The 14,243-nt window shown below is 40.1% G+C and overlaps 1 protein-coding gene across 4 annotated transcripts in view; it reads left to right on the forward strand.

The window, feature by feature from the left end:
- Positions 1 to 14,243, forward strand: part of Dis3l2 (DIS3 like 3'-5' exoribonuclease 2) — a 350,417-nt gene that overhangs the window by 154,797 nt on the left and 181,377 nt on the right. For all 4 annotated transcript variants that reach the window (XM_032901537.1, XM_032901540.1, XM_032901539.1 and 1 more), the window contains one exon: positions 33 to 280. In XM_032901537.1, coding sequence (XP_032757428.1) covers positions 33 to 280 — 248 coding nt within the window. The remainder of the gene's footprint in view (positions 1 to 32; positions 281 to 14,243) is intronic.

Consider the following 14,243-nt stretch of genomic DNA (forward strand, 5'->3'; position numbering starts at 1 on the left):
AACAATGACTTCTTTGTCTTTGGTGTTTTCAGGTGGTTTACATCTTGGAGAAAAAGCATTCCCGAGCAGCAACCGGCATCCTGAAACTCTTGGCTGACAAGAACAGTGACCTGTTTAAGAAATATGCCCTGTTTTCTCCTTCAGACCACCGAGTACCTAGAATTTATGTACCACTCAAGGACTGTCCCCAGGACTTCATGACCCGACCCAAAGACTATGCCAACACGCTGTTCATCTGCCGCATCATAGACTGGAAGGAGGACTGTAATTTTGCCCTGGGGTAGGTGATCTCTGGCAGAAAACTGCAGGGCACAGGATGAAGGCAGTGTGGGCGGGCTTTAGGTGAGCAACTTATGCACTTTAGGTCTTACTTCTTTACTAAAAGCCTGGGTCCTGGTACAGTTTGGCCCCAATCTTCTAAAAATTGCCTATAGGTGACCTACAGACTGCTTAACTCACCAGGCAAACCGTTGCTTTTGGCATAAAATATAAATACATTCTAGACTTCTTCCTGCTATGTCACAAATACCACTGAGACTTGTATACTGCAGATGAGTTCTTGTACTAAACAGTCAGTCTTCTAATTTCAGACCTCATGTTAAATATGAGAAGTCCCCCCCATATTCAGGAAATCCGGGGCTTCTCTGCTTTAATGTGAACATGGAGACACGTTTGAGTGTTGGGCTCATTCATGGTGTTCTTTAATTTAAATAATGCCAAAGATTCCATACATTGGAGATAGGGAAGAATACAAGGGTACTATGTTTTGATGGACACTGTCAAAAACCATTCTAACTTAAGTATATGTGTCATGGTCCCTTCCCATTTTATTTTGTTTGAAGAATCAGCTGGACCTTCATCATAAACACTATGCCTATTTCTTCTTATAGCTAGTGTTAATTTTGTAAGAAGAGTCATGTTGTGTGAGCTACATTTTTGACCTTTTATAACTTTAGTATTTGTATCACAGGGAATAAAATATAAATATATAATGTAGAGGAGTCTGTCTGGACATTTATTTGTAGTTCAGTGTAGTGCTCATCCAACTTGTCTAAGACCCTCCTAGAATGCTCTATGCTTATCAGAGCCAATGTTGAATGAATGACAACTGGACACTATGTGCTGCTTTTGTTAGATTTATTCTACTTGTACATTCTTAATGCTTAGTCAGTTCAACTAAGTAAAATCTGTGTATTAAGCTAGGCATGGTGGCCCACCCTTTAGTCCTTTAGCCCCAGCACAGAAAATCAAGACCTGTGGATTTCAAGGCCATTCTGGACTATATAATGAGACCCTTCTCAACAAACAAACAAACAAACAAACAAACAAATCTATCTATCTATCTATCTATCTATCTATCTATCTATCTATCTATCTATCATCAATGCATCTGTGTATGCATGTATATATGTATCTATGTATATGTATTATGTATGTATCTATATATGTATCTATCTTCTATGTATGTATGGATGCATGTGTGTATTATGTATGTATGTATTTACCTATGCATGTATCTGTGTATGTATGCATGTATGCAGGTATCTATGTATAGTCATTATGTGTATGTGTGTATCTATCTACTTATGTATGTATGGATGCATGCATGTATTATGTATGTATATATAAGTCTATCTATCTATATCATGTATCATACTGATGCAGTTTAAGAAGCCTCACCCCATTTTCCTTTTCCCATTTTGTGAAGGCTGGAGTGATTTCCATGGTCTCAGAGCTACATAGGAGCCATTGTGCTTTCTTTTCTGCTCTCAAGTATGTGGTTGTAGTCTCATCATTTTAAAGCCTAACTCATTATCAAAGAGTGACATCAGCCTCTCAAGCTCCAAACAGCCCTTCTCACAGGCTTTGCCAGTTTCTCACCATCAAATCAAAGGGCCTGATGATGGTTGTGCCACCTGCCCTGTTGACTGTGTGGCCACACTGTTGGGCAGTGACAAGGGAAATTGCCATGTAAGAGCAGGAAGTCCAGCTGTCTTTTATATGCTTTTCTAGCATATCCCATTGTGAAAGCATGATTGGGCCATTTCCTAAGGATTCGAGTCTAAGGGTGTATAGTCAGGAAGCCTTCCTGGTGTGAGTTTCTGAAGGGCCTTATATGTTTTCCATGCACAGCTGAACCCTTATCTCATCAGGAACCCTTGGCTTCAGTTAAGTGCAGCAGCAGCAGCCACAAAGGGATGCAGGCCTCAGAAACAGCAAGTGTATTCACCAGTTCTAAAAAAAGAATATTCTAAAATGACAATCCTATGTTCTGGAACTTTCAAAGTAAAGCTTGACTCTCATCATGTTTAGATAAAAAACCATGATTTGTCTACATTTGTAATGTAAAGACATTCAAGTTGTATTTCCTAAAACCATGTTTTTAAAATTCTTTGTGAAAAGATAAAATTTACTTATTAAATAAAGCACGGCAGCTTTCTATAATAAGCTGGCGTACATCCGTTGCCCAGAGGGTGAGGGCTGCAGCTGTTGGGCTGTTGGTGGTCCCCACCATTTTGTTCTGGCTATCACTTACTGATCTTTAGGAGCTGAGGTCACTGCTTTCCAGTCTGCACATGATGTGCTACAGTGGCCTAGGCTTCCTCCTTCATCTTTGCCAGGCTTTGCTGAGGAACATGAGGTAGTAGTTGCAGTGGGTGGGAGTGGATGATCAGCTGCCTAAAACCCAACAGTGCCTAAAACCCAAATTAGCTAAGGCGGCTTCCTCAGGATTTCTTCCTTGTTCTATGTCTTTCCCCTAAAGGGTCTTGAGCTTCTGCCCATGAAATTATCAGTTATTTAAATCCAAAGTTAGATTCCTCTTCGGTGGATAAGTTTAGTTCGGCTTTAAGTATGTGTAAGGTGCTATACCACCCTGGAAATTAGGGTGAGCAAGCTAGAGTCAGTTCTGGAAACTGTGACTAATAGAAGTCCTTGATATAAATGGCTGAAATAATTTGATTCTAAGAAATGGAATCCCACCTGCACTAATTTAAATCGCATGGGGATTACTGTTAGAAGCTGGTGGTTCTCCTAAAACCCAGGCCACGAAACCCAGGAGGAAGGCTCATGAGAAATTTATAACTAGCAAAGCTGCAAACATACTGCTTTTCTCTCAAGCACCCTGACAAGACCAGCCCCCCTTTGCTGTGAGCTTCACTTGGCACAGCAGCCGTCTACCTGCACAGCAGCACACACAGCTAGGCTGAGGGTCACATACTGAAGTCTGGATCCCAAGACAGAATTCACAGGGCAGACAATTGCGTTGACCAAGTTACCATAGATATTTTTCTAGGAAGTAGCTTGAAGTAGAGGTGGAACCCAGGCTTTTGTGGCCTTCTGCCTCATATGCAGGACTGTGAACCTAACTCTCTGGAAAGAAACATGGAGAAATCAGAAATGAATGTCCTGTCTTTTTGAACTCCTACAATAGTACAAAACAAAATTTCTTAAGTTATTTCAGAGAAAGAAAGTACATTCATGAAAGTTTGGAGGATATACAAGAAAGGGGAGATAGGATCATTGTCCAGGAGACAGAAAGCTCTTTGCTAACAGAGCTCTTGGACTGAGAGTCTAGAGTGGACAGAAAGGGGCCCAAGGAACAGCTAGAGAGTAGAAGCCAGAGGAAGTGGGGAAACCTGAAACAGGAAAACTGTGAAAGAGACAAGCAGGGTGAAAAGATTGGGGGAGAAATAAAGAAGGTTTTCTTCATGAAAGAAAAGGTAGAAGGATCTTAGAACTTCCAGACTTCAGACGGAGAGGGCAGATGCTAGTGGTAGTGTAACCACAGAGCAGACTTTTGTAAAACCTACTACCAAACTCCCATGATAGCCTTCACCGATTCCCCTTTGATATTTTCTTAGATGGCTGTGTCTGCTCAAGGCTCCAAGGTTTTGCATACTATACTTACTAGCAGTGACTCTCACCTCTTGGTGAAATAGTCAGCTTTTTATTTCAACTAAGTTGGCCATTCAAAAAAATCTTCACTGACTTTCAGGCCTCCTTCAGGGTTTTCACATAGCTTCTAATAATTTCCCTACTGTAGCTCAGATACTGTTTGGATTACAATTGCTTATTTAATATTTTACTTGGCTGTAAGTTCATTTTAACCAAAAATACCTTAGGATAAAGCTGGTTGGATGATTAGGTAGAAATAAAGCTGACTCTCAGATCTGGAGCTAGGCTGACGAGGAAATACAGGGAATGAGGGGAAGTCTGGAATGGAAAATAAGGAGGCCCAAAGTTCCATGACATCAAGGGCAGTGAGTGGTAACAGCATATGACACGTGTACACATCAGCTGGAGAGTGTCAGTTTTAGGAGGTTCCAATGTTTAGCAAAAAGATTGAAAACAATATGAACATTTATAGAATATATGACATCAGTAGCTTTGGGAAGAGCCTAAGGAAGCCATTGGTCTTGGCTCCCATGTGCTGTAATTGCCTCTGGCATCCCCTGTGACACTTTTGCACCTCAATTTAAGGGAAGCTCAGAAGCCTTTACAGGAGACCCATGATCTTTAGGGTTATATTTTGTCTTGATGTTGGAATCATCATACGGAGTCTCACTTGACTTCTCTTTACAATATATCTACTACTTTTAGTGAATTATTAGGCTTGTAATTCTGTCAAAACCCAAACAGTAGTCTTAGTGAGTCCTTGCTGGCATTTAGGGACCACTGCTTTTTGTCATAAATCACAGCATACTTAGTACTTTTAATATTTAGTAGTAGACTCTTGTCCAGAATAACCAAAGAGCTGCATTGGCTTCCTCTCTGGAATGATTTGCAATTATGTAATGAGATTTACAGTTTCAGCTCGACTCTCTTAAATCTCATTCCCTTTTGAAACTCTCATAGTGACATTCATGCTGGTATTTCTTAGACCTTTGTGAAATCCACTACCAAAACTCTAAAGATCACTGTCTCAGCCTCCGAGGTTTGTTGTGGTTTCTTTTCAAATAATGTAAGGATAGCTCTTGAAGGAAATGGAGGAGTTTCACAGTAGCTACTGTAAGGAACAAATAGTGGTTTTTGGCAACATTGAACCCTGAGGATAATGAGGCAGGAACTGGTCTAGAGCAAACTGACATACATCTTAGATTATTTAAAATGTTTTGGGGGAAATGAATAATAGGTCAGTTAAAGCAGCAAAGATGAGAGACTTAGGTTTGAACTTGGGACTGTCTGGGCTTAATCAAAGCTTTTGGAGTGAAGTGGAGAGAATGGGTTGCAGTATCACTCATTTCCATGAGGGCAGCAAAACCCTCTGAAGCCAATGGCTAAGCAACATGGAAACAATGGAAGAGAGGTTCTGATTGTTTTGGTATGTAGTGGAGAAGGTTGAATGGGGTCTGCTTGAATATCTTTATCTCCAAGCCTTTTACTAGGAGGTTTTTTGTTTTGTTTTTTTGTTTGTTTGTTTGTTTGTTTTTAAGGGCCAGTCCTCAGATAGTCGTCTGATGAAAGCAAATACTTCTATTAGGTTTTATTTTGTTGAGACAGGGTCTTACCATATAGCACTGGCTGTCCTAGAACTTGCTGTGTAGACCAGCTGTCCTCAAATTCAAAGAGATCCACCTGCTTCTGTCTGCTGAGTACTGGAATCAAAGCTGTGAGTCACCACATCTGGCTTCTGTTTGGTTTGGAAGATACTGAATTTCTTTAGGGAATAGATACAAATTGATGGTGTGGCTAAAATTACTTTATGTGAGTTATTTAATGTTAGCAGAAAACTGCATTGGTAACCAGGCCCTTAGATAAAGCAAAAGGCAGAAATTAGTGCTACAGAGGAATTGTTTACAAGATTAGTAAAGAGAAAAACACTTTCTGCTAACTCAAACGCCCCCCAACATCCCTACACAAAATGAGTATTTTACTTCCCCAAAGGTACTATTTATTTAAATAGTTTCTAAAGGAGAGGCGGAGTTGTATGAAACAGTGAGATTTTACAAGTCCTATTCTGACTTGTGACTGTACCGAGGTGGTGGTGGTGGTGGTGGGGAGCAAATCAGGCTGAGGAGGGGTCTCTTTTTTGTCTGACTGTTGGCTCCACCTGGTGGCCTGAAAAGATCAGAAGATCAGCTTTGGAAACAAAACAAAACAAAACAAAACAAAACAAAACAAAACAAAACAAAACTGCAACTTGCCAAAGTCAAGGGACTGCAGGAAAATAGTGCTGATACAGGCGTCTTAGTGGTTGCTTTCTCAGAGAGCCTCATCACCAACACAGCCTGTAGTCTGTACAGGAGCAGGAGCCCCTACCAGCTGCCAGCATGGAGATACCCTCACCTCCAGGAATAGAAACTGTAGCTGGGAAAGTGTGCCTTCCCACTATCCAAACAACATCCTATTCTGGCTGAAAAGATTATGGGAGTTCTGCTGGATGGACAGTGCTGAGCTGCTGCCCATGGTGGAGCCCCCAGCTCCCCAGTCTCTGTGTTCCAAGGTAGATGAGGCTAGTTCTGCAGGCTCATCATGCCAAGGAAGAAGGTGCCTGGAGTTAGGCTGTGGTGGTGCTGCTTCCTCTTAGACACAGAAAAATAAGGGTCAGAAACCAAGGCAATCCTTGTGGAACTCAGCTCCAGGTCTGAACGCTTGCTAGTTTGTCTGTAGACCTCAGCACCAAGAACCACATGCTGCAAATTTAATAGGTCATTTAGCAGGAGAAGGTCAATTATGTAGCACCTGGAAGTTTTCAGCTGTAAGAACTCTGGGTTCTACTGTAGCCCAGACAAGGTTAACTTAAAAAAACAAAACAAAACAAAACCCTCTATTGTGCATTTTAATTTTTTTCTTCTGAGAAATTGGTTTTGATGAACCCAAGTCTTAAGTTTCTCAATAATGGAAAAAAAATCTCCATGAAAACATTCTGCCAAAGTCAGCACCTCTACTGCAGGTCCTAGTGCTCCTGCTTACAGTGCACTGCTGTGGGCTTCGGGCAGTTCCCACACACTGAGCCTGCATTCGGCCTCTAGCTGCTCCCTTTGTGACAATATTGATTCACACCTTTGCTTCAAGACCTTCCCTAAAATCATTTGGTATTGCTAAACCTTATTTCTAGTGCCAGGGACAGAGGCGAGAGGATAAGAAATTCAAGGCCATTGTCAACTACATATTGAGTTGGAGGTCAGCCCGGCCTGCATGAGCCTCTATCTCAACAAACAAATACCCACCCACCCTCTTCCCCAAAATTAAAACAAAAAACAAAGTCGAAATCAATAACAAACTTAGTTTCCACCCACTCCTGTGTGTTTTTACTGTTGAAACATTTCCCTTAAGATACTCATTCCTTAATACTGCCTTTTGCTGTGTGACAGACCTGATCTAGAAGAGAAGGTAACTTACCTTCTACTCCGGATTATGGAAAACAGTATGAAGACTACACAGCCATAGACATTGTTGTGTTTGCCTTGGGGGCAGTCGGACTTTGTATAGTTAACTGGTGTTCTGGGCCCAGGATCAGCCTGGGTTTGTTTTCCACTTGGGGTTTCTTGAGTCTGTGAAAGCATGGAATTTACAACATGGGACCTGGGTCATTAGGTAGGGCAGTATTTATTGAAGGGTAGTGATGATAAAATGATGATAGAGTGTATGACTTGGGTATAGACTAGCTCTAAGGCTGGCATTCAAAGAATATTTAATAGAGAAAAGAAGACAAATGACCAACGACACTAATATTGCGGGTGTCTTACTGATATAAATATAAAACCCAAACATACTTTCCTTTATGTAAACAGGCTGATTTGAGGGACTGTCTCTGTTACAGCCTCTTTTGCCTGTAGCTGGTCCCTTTCCTTAATAACTTTGTCATTTCCTTATCACTTGGGGCAGTCAATCTGATGCTTTTCATAGAGAGTATTTATGCCCTCATAGTTCCTCCCACCAACAGGAAGAAGCTTGACTACACTGCCTCTGTTATTTGTATGTTAGGATGCAATATTCATGGGAAATCTCTGGTGGGTGAGAGCGATTTGTAGTTATGATCATTGTAAATTCACTACTGAGGAAATGCTCCTTCCTTACAACTATAATTGCAACATCAAAATTCAGATAGTTTCACTTTTATTTTTTAAATATATGAAATTACTTATTGACTATACTATTGACAATGAAATTTTTCTAAAATCTCACCCCAATAAGTCTTTATTAGGGTTGGCTATATATTTAATAAGGTATTATTTAATTAATAAGATTATCATAGAAATATTTATTATTTGGGGGCTGGTGATATGGCACTCATAGACCTGGTGATCTGAATTCAGTCCCTCAGACTCCATGTAAAGGTGGAAGGAGAGAACCAACTCCACACAGTTGCCTTCTCTGACCATTAATACCCTTTTCTGGTTCTTGACTGCTTCTATCCCATGTTGCAGTTTGGTTTAATGACACTGACTATGAGCAGTTTGTGGCAGTCTTCTAGTACTTGAGGCTTTTGTAGAGTGTTGGTCATCGAATCTGCAGACTGCTCTGTCTTTGGGTTTGTCTGATGTTATAGCTGGCTCGTAGGCTAGATCTTCTTTGCTTTCTGAGATTTCTTCACACTGACTCTGTGGTGGCTGCACCAGTTTACAGTAGTGCCAACAGGGGTATTCTTTTGCCCATATCCTCAGCAGCATATTTCTTAGCCATTTTCATTTCTTCTTTAAGAACTTCATTCAGTTCCATGGAGCACTTTTAATTTGGTCTTTTGTTTTCTTGACTCTTTGGTTTTTTGAATTCTATATATATATCATGGATACTAATTCTCTATCATAAATATAATTGGCACACGTCTCCCCCACTCTGTAGGCTTAGTTTCCACTCGTTTCTTTCCTTTGCTGTACAGAAGCTTTTTGGTTTTATTGGGAGGTCTCATTTGTTAGTTGTTGGCCTTAATTCCCAAGTGAGTGGAGTAATGTTCAGGAAGTCCTTTCCCACACCTGTACCTTGTAGTGTGCTGCCTCTGTTTCCTCCTGACAGTTTCAAGCATTTCAGGTTTCACACTGAAGTCTTTGATCCGTTTAGAGTTGATTTTTATGCAGTGTGGTAGACAGACAGACAGACAGACAGACAGACAGATGAATGGATGGATAGGTGGGTGGATGGATAGGTGGGTGGATGGATGGATAGATAGATAGATAGATCGATCGATCGATAAGGGTCTTATTTCATTCCTGTGGACATCCAGTTTCCTCAACCTGCTTTGTTAGAAATGCCATCTTTCTCTTGTTTGTATTTTTGGCTTCTTTCAACTCTGAGATGGCTGTAATATCACCTCGTGTTAGGGTCTTGTGTCTGTATTTGTGCCGGTACCATGCTATTATTATTACTCTATTGGGGCTGCTTTTGTGATTCCATATGAATTTTAGTGCATATTTCCCCATATTTCTGTGAATAACGTTATAGGGACTATAACTGATAGTGATCACATTGACTCTGTAAGTCGCTTGTTTTTTAAAGAATGGCCATTTTCACAATATTAATTGTACCAATCCATGAATATTGGGGAGGATTGTCTTTTCATCTTCTAGTGTCTTCCACAAGTCTTTTCATCAGAGATTTAAAAACTACATTGTAGACATCGTTCATGCCCTTGGTCAAGCTTATTCCTATGTTATGGTTATGTTATTTTATTGAGGCTATTGTGAATGAGACTGTTTTCAGGATTCTGTTCTCAGTTTGTTATTAGTGTACAGAGAGGATACTGATTATTATCAGTTGGTTTTGATTATTTCTGGATCAACATTGGTAGAATTTTGTAGAATTTGTAAAATCAACATTGGTAGAAATTTGGGGATCACTTAGGTACAATATCATATCATCTGCAAACTAAGATAGCTTCATTCTTTTCCTATGTGTATGTTTTAAATTTCCTTCTCTTGTCTTACTGCTTTAGAGTGCTTCAAACACTGTACTGAAAAGGAGGAGGAGGACAGTGGGCAGTCCTGTCTTGTTCCTGATTATGTAGGATTGCTCCAAGGGTCTTTTCATTTAGCATGATGTTGGTATGTGTTTGTCATATATAGCTTTTCTTATGATGAGGTATGTTTCCTTTAGTCTCATTCTCTCTAGGACTTTTTTCATGATGCCATTGTTTATTTGTCAAAAGACGTTTTCTGCATTGGAATTGGCAAAGACAGATAAGATATTTATGTAACTTTCATCTTTAATTCCATTTAAATGATTTATAGCGTTTGTTAGCTTATGTTGGAAAAGTAACTGTACACTGTCCTTATGTCTCCTATAAAGCTCAGAGACAGCAGCACAGGCTTACTGGTTGGGGGAAACATTGACTGTAGCTTTCCTAGGGCTCAAGTTACCAATATTTAAGTAGTGAAGTGAAGAAGGAATAGGAAAAGGGAGTTAAAGTAATAAAGGGAGGGAGGAGGGTTGACCAGAGGTCTAAGAAGCAATAGAAGAAATGCGGACGTTAGGTTCAGAGGATGGAAGCACAGTAACCAGATAGCAGTTGCAATAGACAAATGAAGCTTAAAGTGAAAAACAGTTTAAAATGATACTAAATTAATTTTAAGTTAAAGGTTAAAAAACAAAATGAACAATAAAATAAAATAGAATGTATATTCTCAGTCATTTCATCTTTCTGATTGGGCAGGACCTACCCCTGCGTTTGCTATTATTGCAAATCTAAAGTCTACTCTTTTTAGTACTGGGAATTTTTTTTTTTTGATAAACTGAATTTAAAACCAAAACGGTCTTAGATTTGCAGAAAGTTTTCATGATAGTCTGGAGAGAAGGCCCAGCTTCAGTTCCCAGCACCCACACTGGGGAAACTCACAATCAGCTTCAGTTCCAGGGGATTACACTCCCTTCTGGCATCCATGAGCTCACAGACACCTGAAACTGCAGTTCCAGGAAAGTACACAGAAAGCAGTACCATCTGAACAGCAATACATCCACATGAAAGTTATTTTTATGGTTCTGAAATTTACACTGAAACTAAAATGTCAAAACAAACACTTCGGCAAGATAAATACACAGTCTACCAGTCAGTTCCTTGGTAGAGCTTAGGGATTCTACTGTTTCAAGAAGATCAGATCTTAGTTCTTAGATAGAAGGGAGCGTTTCTGGGGCATCTAAGGCCCCTTCTCAACAGCACAGCTCTTCCACCATGCTGACCCATTAGATTTTTATCTTCTGCAAGCTCTTCAGTCTGTGCAGCTATCGAATATATCTCCAGTGGAAACCCATAATAAATTCATTTAAATGAGGCACTTGAGAAATGTTCTTTCAAACTTAGTAAAATAAATGTTAATTACTGCTAATAGGAACTTGGAGGTGTTGATTTCATTTGGAAGGCATAACTAAAATATGACTTTGTCATTATAAGCCATCTTGTAATTTCATGAAAAAAATTAAGATTTTTTGGCCCCAGTCTATAACCTGGTGAGTTTTATTGCCAGGACAGAAAGCATAAGATGGGAAAAAGAAATGTTTTTCTCTTTAATTTTAGTAACGCCCCAGTGACTGATGTGGCTTAGGTGACAGTTTGTGGGGTTGGGTCCATCATCATACTTGCTGACTGTTACATCTTTCCCCTTCACACTGTCTTTGCTACATATATGGTCCAGTAACCAAGGCTGCTCACTCCTGTGGAGGATGGTCTGCATCTCTTAGTGGGCCGCTGTTTTCACCTGATAGGTTCTCCTTAGGTGTTTATGACAGCTTTGTTCTCTTGAGATCTTGCATTTGGAAAACTTTAACTCTGAAATCGAATGAACTTCCTAGAATATGTTTCTCTGGTGTTTTCCCCTGTTAGTTCTTCCTGAGATGTGATCTATCTTGTCAGACAAATCTCAATTTCCTCTTATTTCTTATATTTAAAAATGGTTTCTAGTCCTCCTATCTAGAACCTACCTTCAACTCTGTCAGCGTTAGATCCCTTTGATCTGATCTGATCTGTATAGTAGTTACTTGCCTCACTTTTGTGACAAGACAACAAAATAAAAGAAAAACCCGACAAAAGCAGGTTAATTCTGGCTCCCAGTTTAAGGGTCCCGTGCATCAGAGTGAGCAAGAGGTGGCAGATAATACTACATCCTCAGCCAGGAAGCAGAGAGTTATGAATGCTTGTGCTCATCTCCCTTTTCCCTTTTACTCAGTGAATTAAAATTGTACTAAGGTTATTAATTATGCTTCCTTCTCCAGCCTGTCCTGGTGCTGCCCACATGAGTTAACCTAATCTAAACAAGCCCTCCCAGACAGGCTTAGAGATTCCCTCCCATGGTGATTCTAAGTCCCTCCAAGAGGACAGCAAGGTTACCCATCACAATCTCCCATTCACAAGTGCCCTCTGAGTTCTTCTGAGATATTTGTGCTTCTGTTTCATTGCCTTCCCTTTTCCTCCTCTCTCCCCATGGCCCTTACTTAGTGACGTTTTAGCTCCTTGACCCTTGGTGTTTGTAAGTAGTGTCACTTTGCCTGTAGCAGCTGCTAGCAGGATCTTTGTTTCTCTGGAAGGGCTAATGTTCTTTTCTACTTATTTATGAAGTCCCCAAGCTGAAAGCCTTTGAGAGTTATGCACTTGGGCTGTTGTTCCAAGTGCTGGACTCCCAGAGTTCATAGACTCACCAGTTGTACCCTTGAGTCCACTTTTGGGTCATGACTGTCATTTTGAGGCTATTTTCTTAAAGGATGTTAGCTCTTCTGTGCTTTCCTTTAATCCTTCCTTGCTTACAGTCAGTATGGTTTTTTAACTGAACACACTTTATGTTTAAATGTTCTATAACATTTATATAATAGTCAGTTGTTTGCAGAGGACGCACTCCAGCCTTCTGATAGAGGTCTGAAACCACAGGCAGCACTGAACCCTACACGAACCGGGTTTGTCTATGAGTATGAACTTACAGTAAGGTTTAACTTATTCAAAGTTAGATACAGCAGAGATTAACAACAGTTACTGACCAAATGGAATAATTATGACAGTATACGGTAGTAACGTTGCCAGAACCACTGCTTCCACCATGTAGACATTAAGTAAAATAAGTGCCTGACCTCAAGCCCCACGCTGCCTTAGAACTTGGTCTGGTAACCAAGATGGCTACAAGTGACTAATGAATTGGTTGAATGTGCCCAGTAAATAGCTGAGGAAAAAAATAATGCATGCTCTATGTAAGACCTAGCAGGATGGCAGGAGATCTGTTACCCAGAATAGCATGTGACTTAAAATTTATGAATTATTTCTAGATTGTTTTCCATCTAGTAATTCCTAACCATGGGTGACTGGCCAACTAAGTCTTTGGAAAATTAAACCATAGACAGGGAACTATTGTAATAATCTTCCAAAGCTGAATCTTAGCAAACGTCTTTGTCCAGGTTCTTGCACTTTTCCACATTAGGCGTAGGATTATCATTTATGGCCATAAGTATCTTGGAGAAGAGCACCACAGGATGAGACCAGGATATTTATTGTGGTCTATATCTGCTATACCTGCACTTCCACCAAGAGACCCACACATACAAGAACATATTTCCTTTTTTGTAGGCATAATTCTCTCAAACTTCACTATGCCTCATTATTTATACTTCTCCCAGGAATTATTTAGTGATCTGATCAATAAATAGTTGTTTGGTGTCATTTAAATACTGTCTTGAGTTTGAGGCCACCCTGGACTACAGAGTAACATCCTATCTCAAAAGGGAGTGGGGGGGGGCTCGGGTGCAGAGTTTTCTGCCTCAGCCTCCTATGTATGCAACCTCTTTAGATTCTTCCAACCATTTTACTTGGGAGGGATCTCAGTTGCCTTGAATTGTAAATAAAGAAGTCAATAGTGGACTCGATGCCCGTTTATGTCAGTCAGGGATCTTGTGCTCTCCATTTCAGAATAGAAAGAATTATTGTATCCCTATCATGGTCATAAAAGAGCATCACACTGGAGGTAATAGTAAGCCAATCTCCAGAGACAAGTACCATATGTTTTCTTTTATTTGTGGTTCCTAGATTTTACATAACTATCTAAATCATGCATGTTTTTATGACTTGAAAGAAGCCAAAATAAAAGTAATAAGCATCATGAGGACAAGAATTGCATTTTTTATAATTAAGGTTTTGTTATGTGTCCCCCAGCCCCAGTTCTGGGTACCAAACTCAAGACCTTGTGCATGTTCACAAATGTTCTACCACCAAACTGCATTCCCAGCTACAAGTAGATCTCCATTGTGACACAAAACAGCCTGACACTCTTGCCTTGCTTCCTAGGTTCTCAGATCTCATTTCTAGAATGCTAGGGCATCACTGTCTCTGGCAG

The sequence above is a fragment of the Rattus rattus genome, chromosome 4 (genome assembly GCF_011064425.1).
Source record: "Rattus rattus isolate New Zealand chromosome 4, Rrattus_CSIRO_v1, whole genome shotgun sequence".
Lineage (NCBI taxonomy): Eukaryota > Metazoa > Chordata > Mammalia > Rodentia > Muridae > Rattus > Rattus rattus.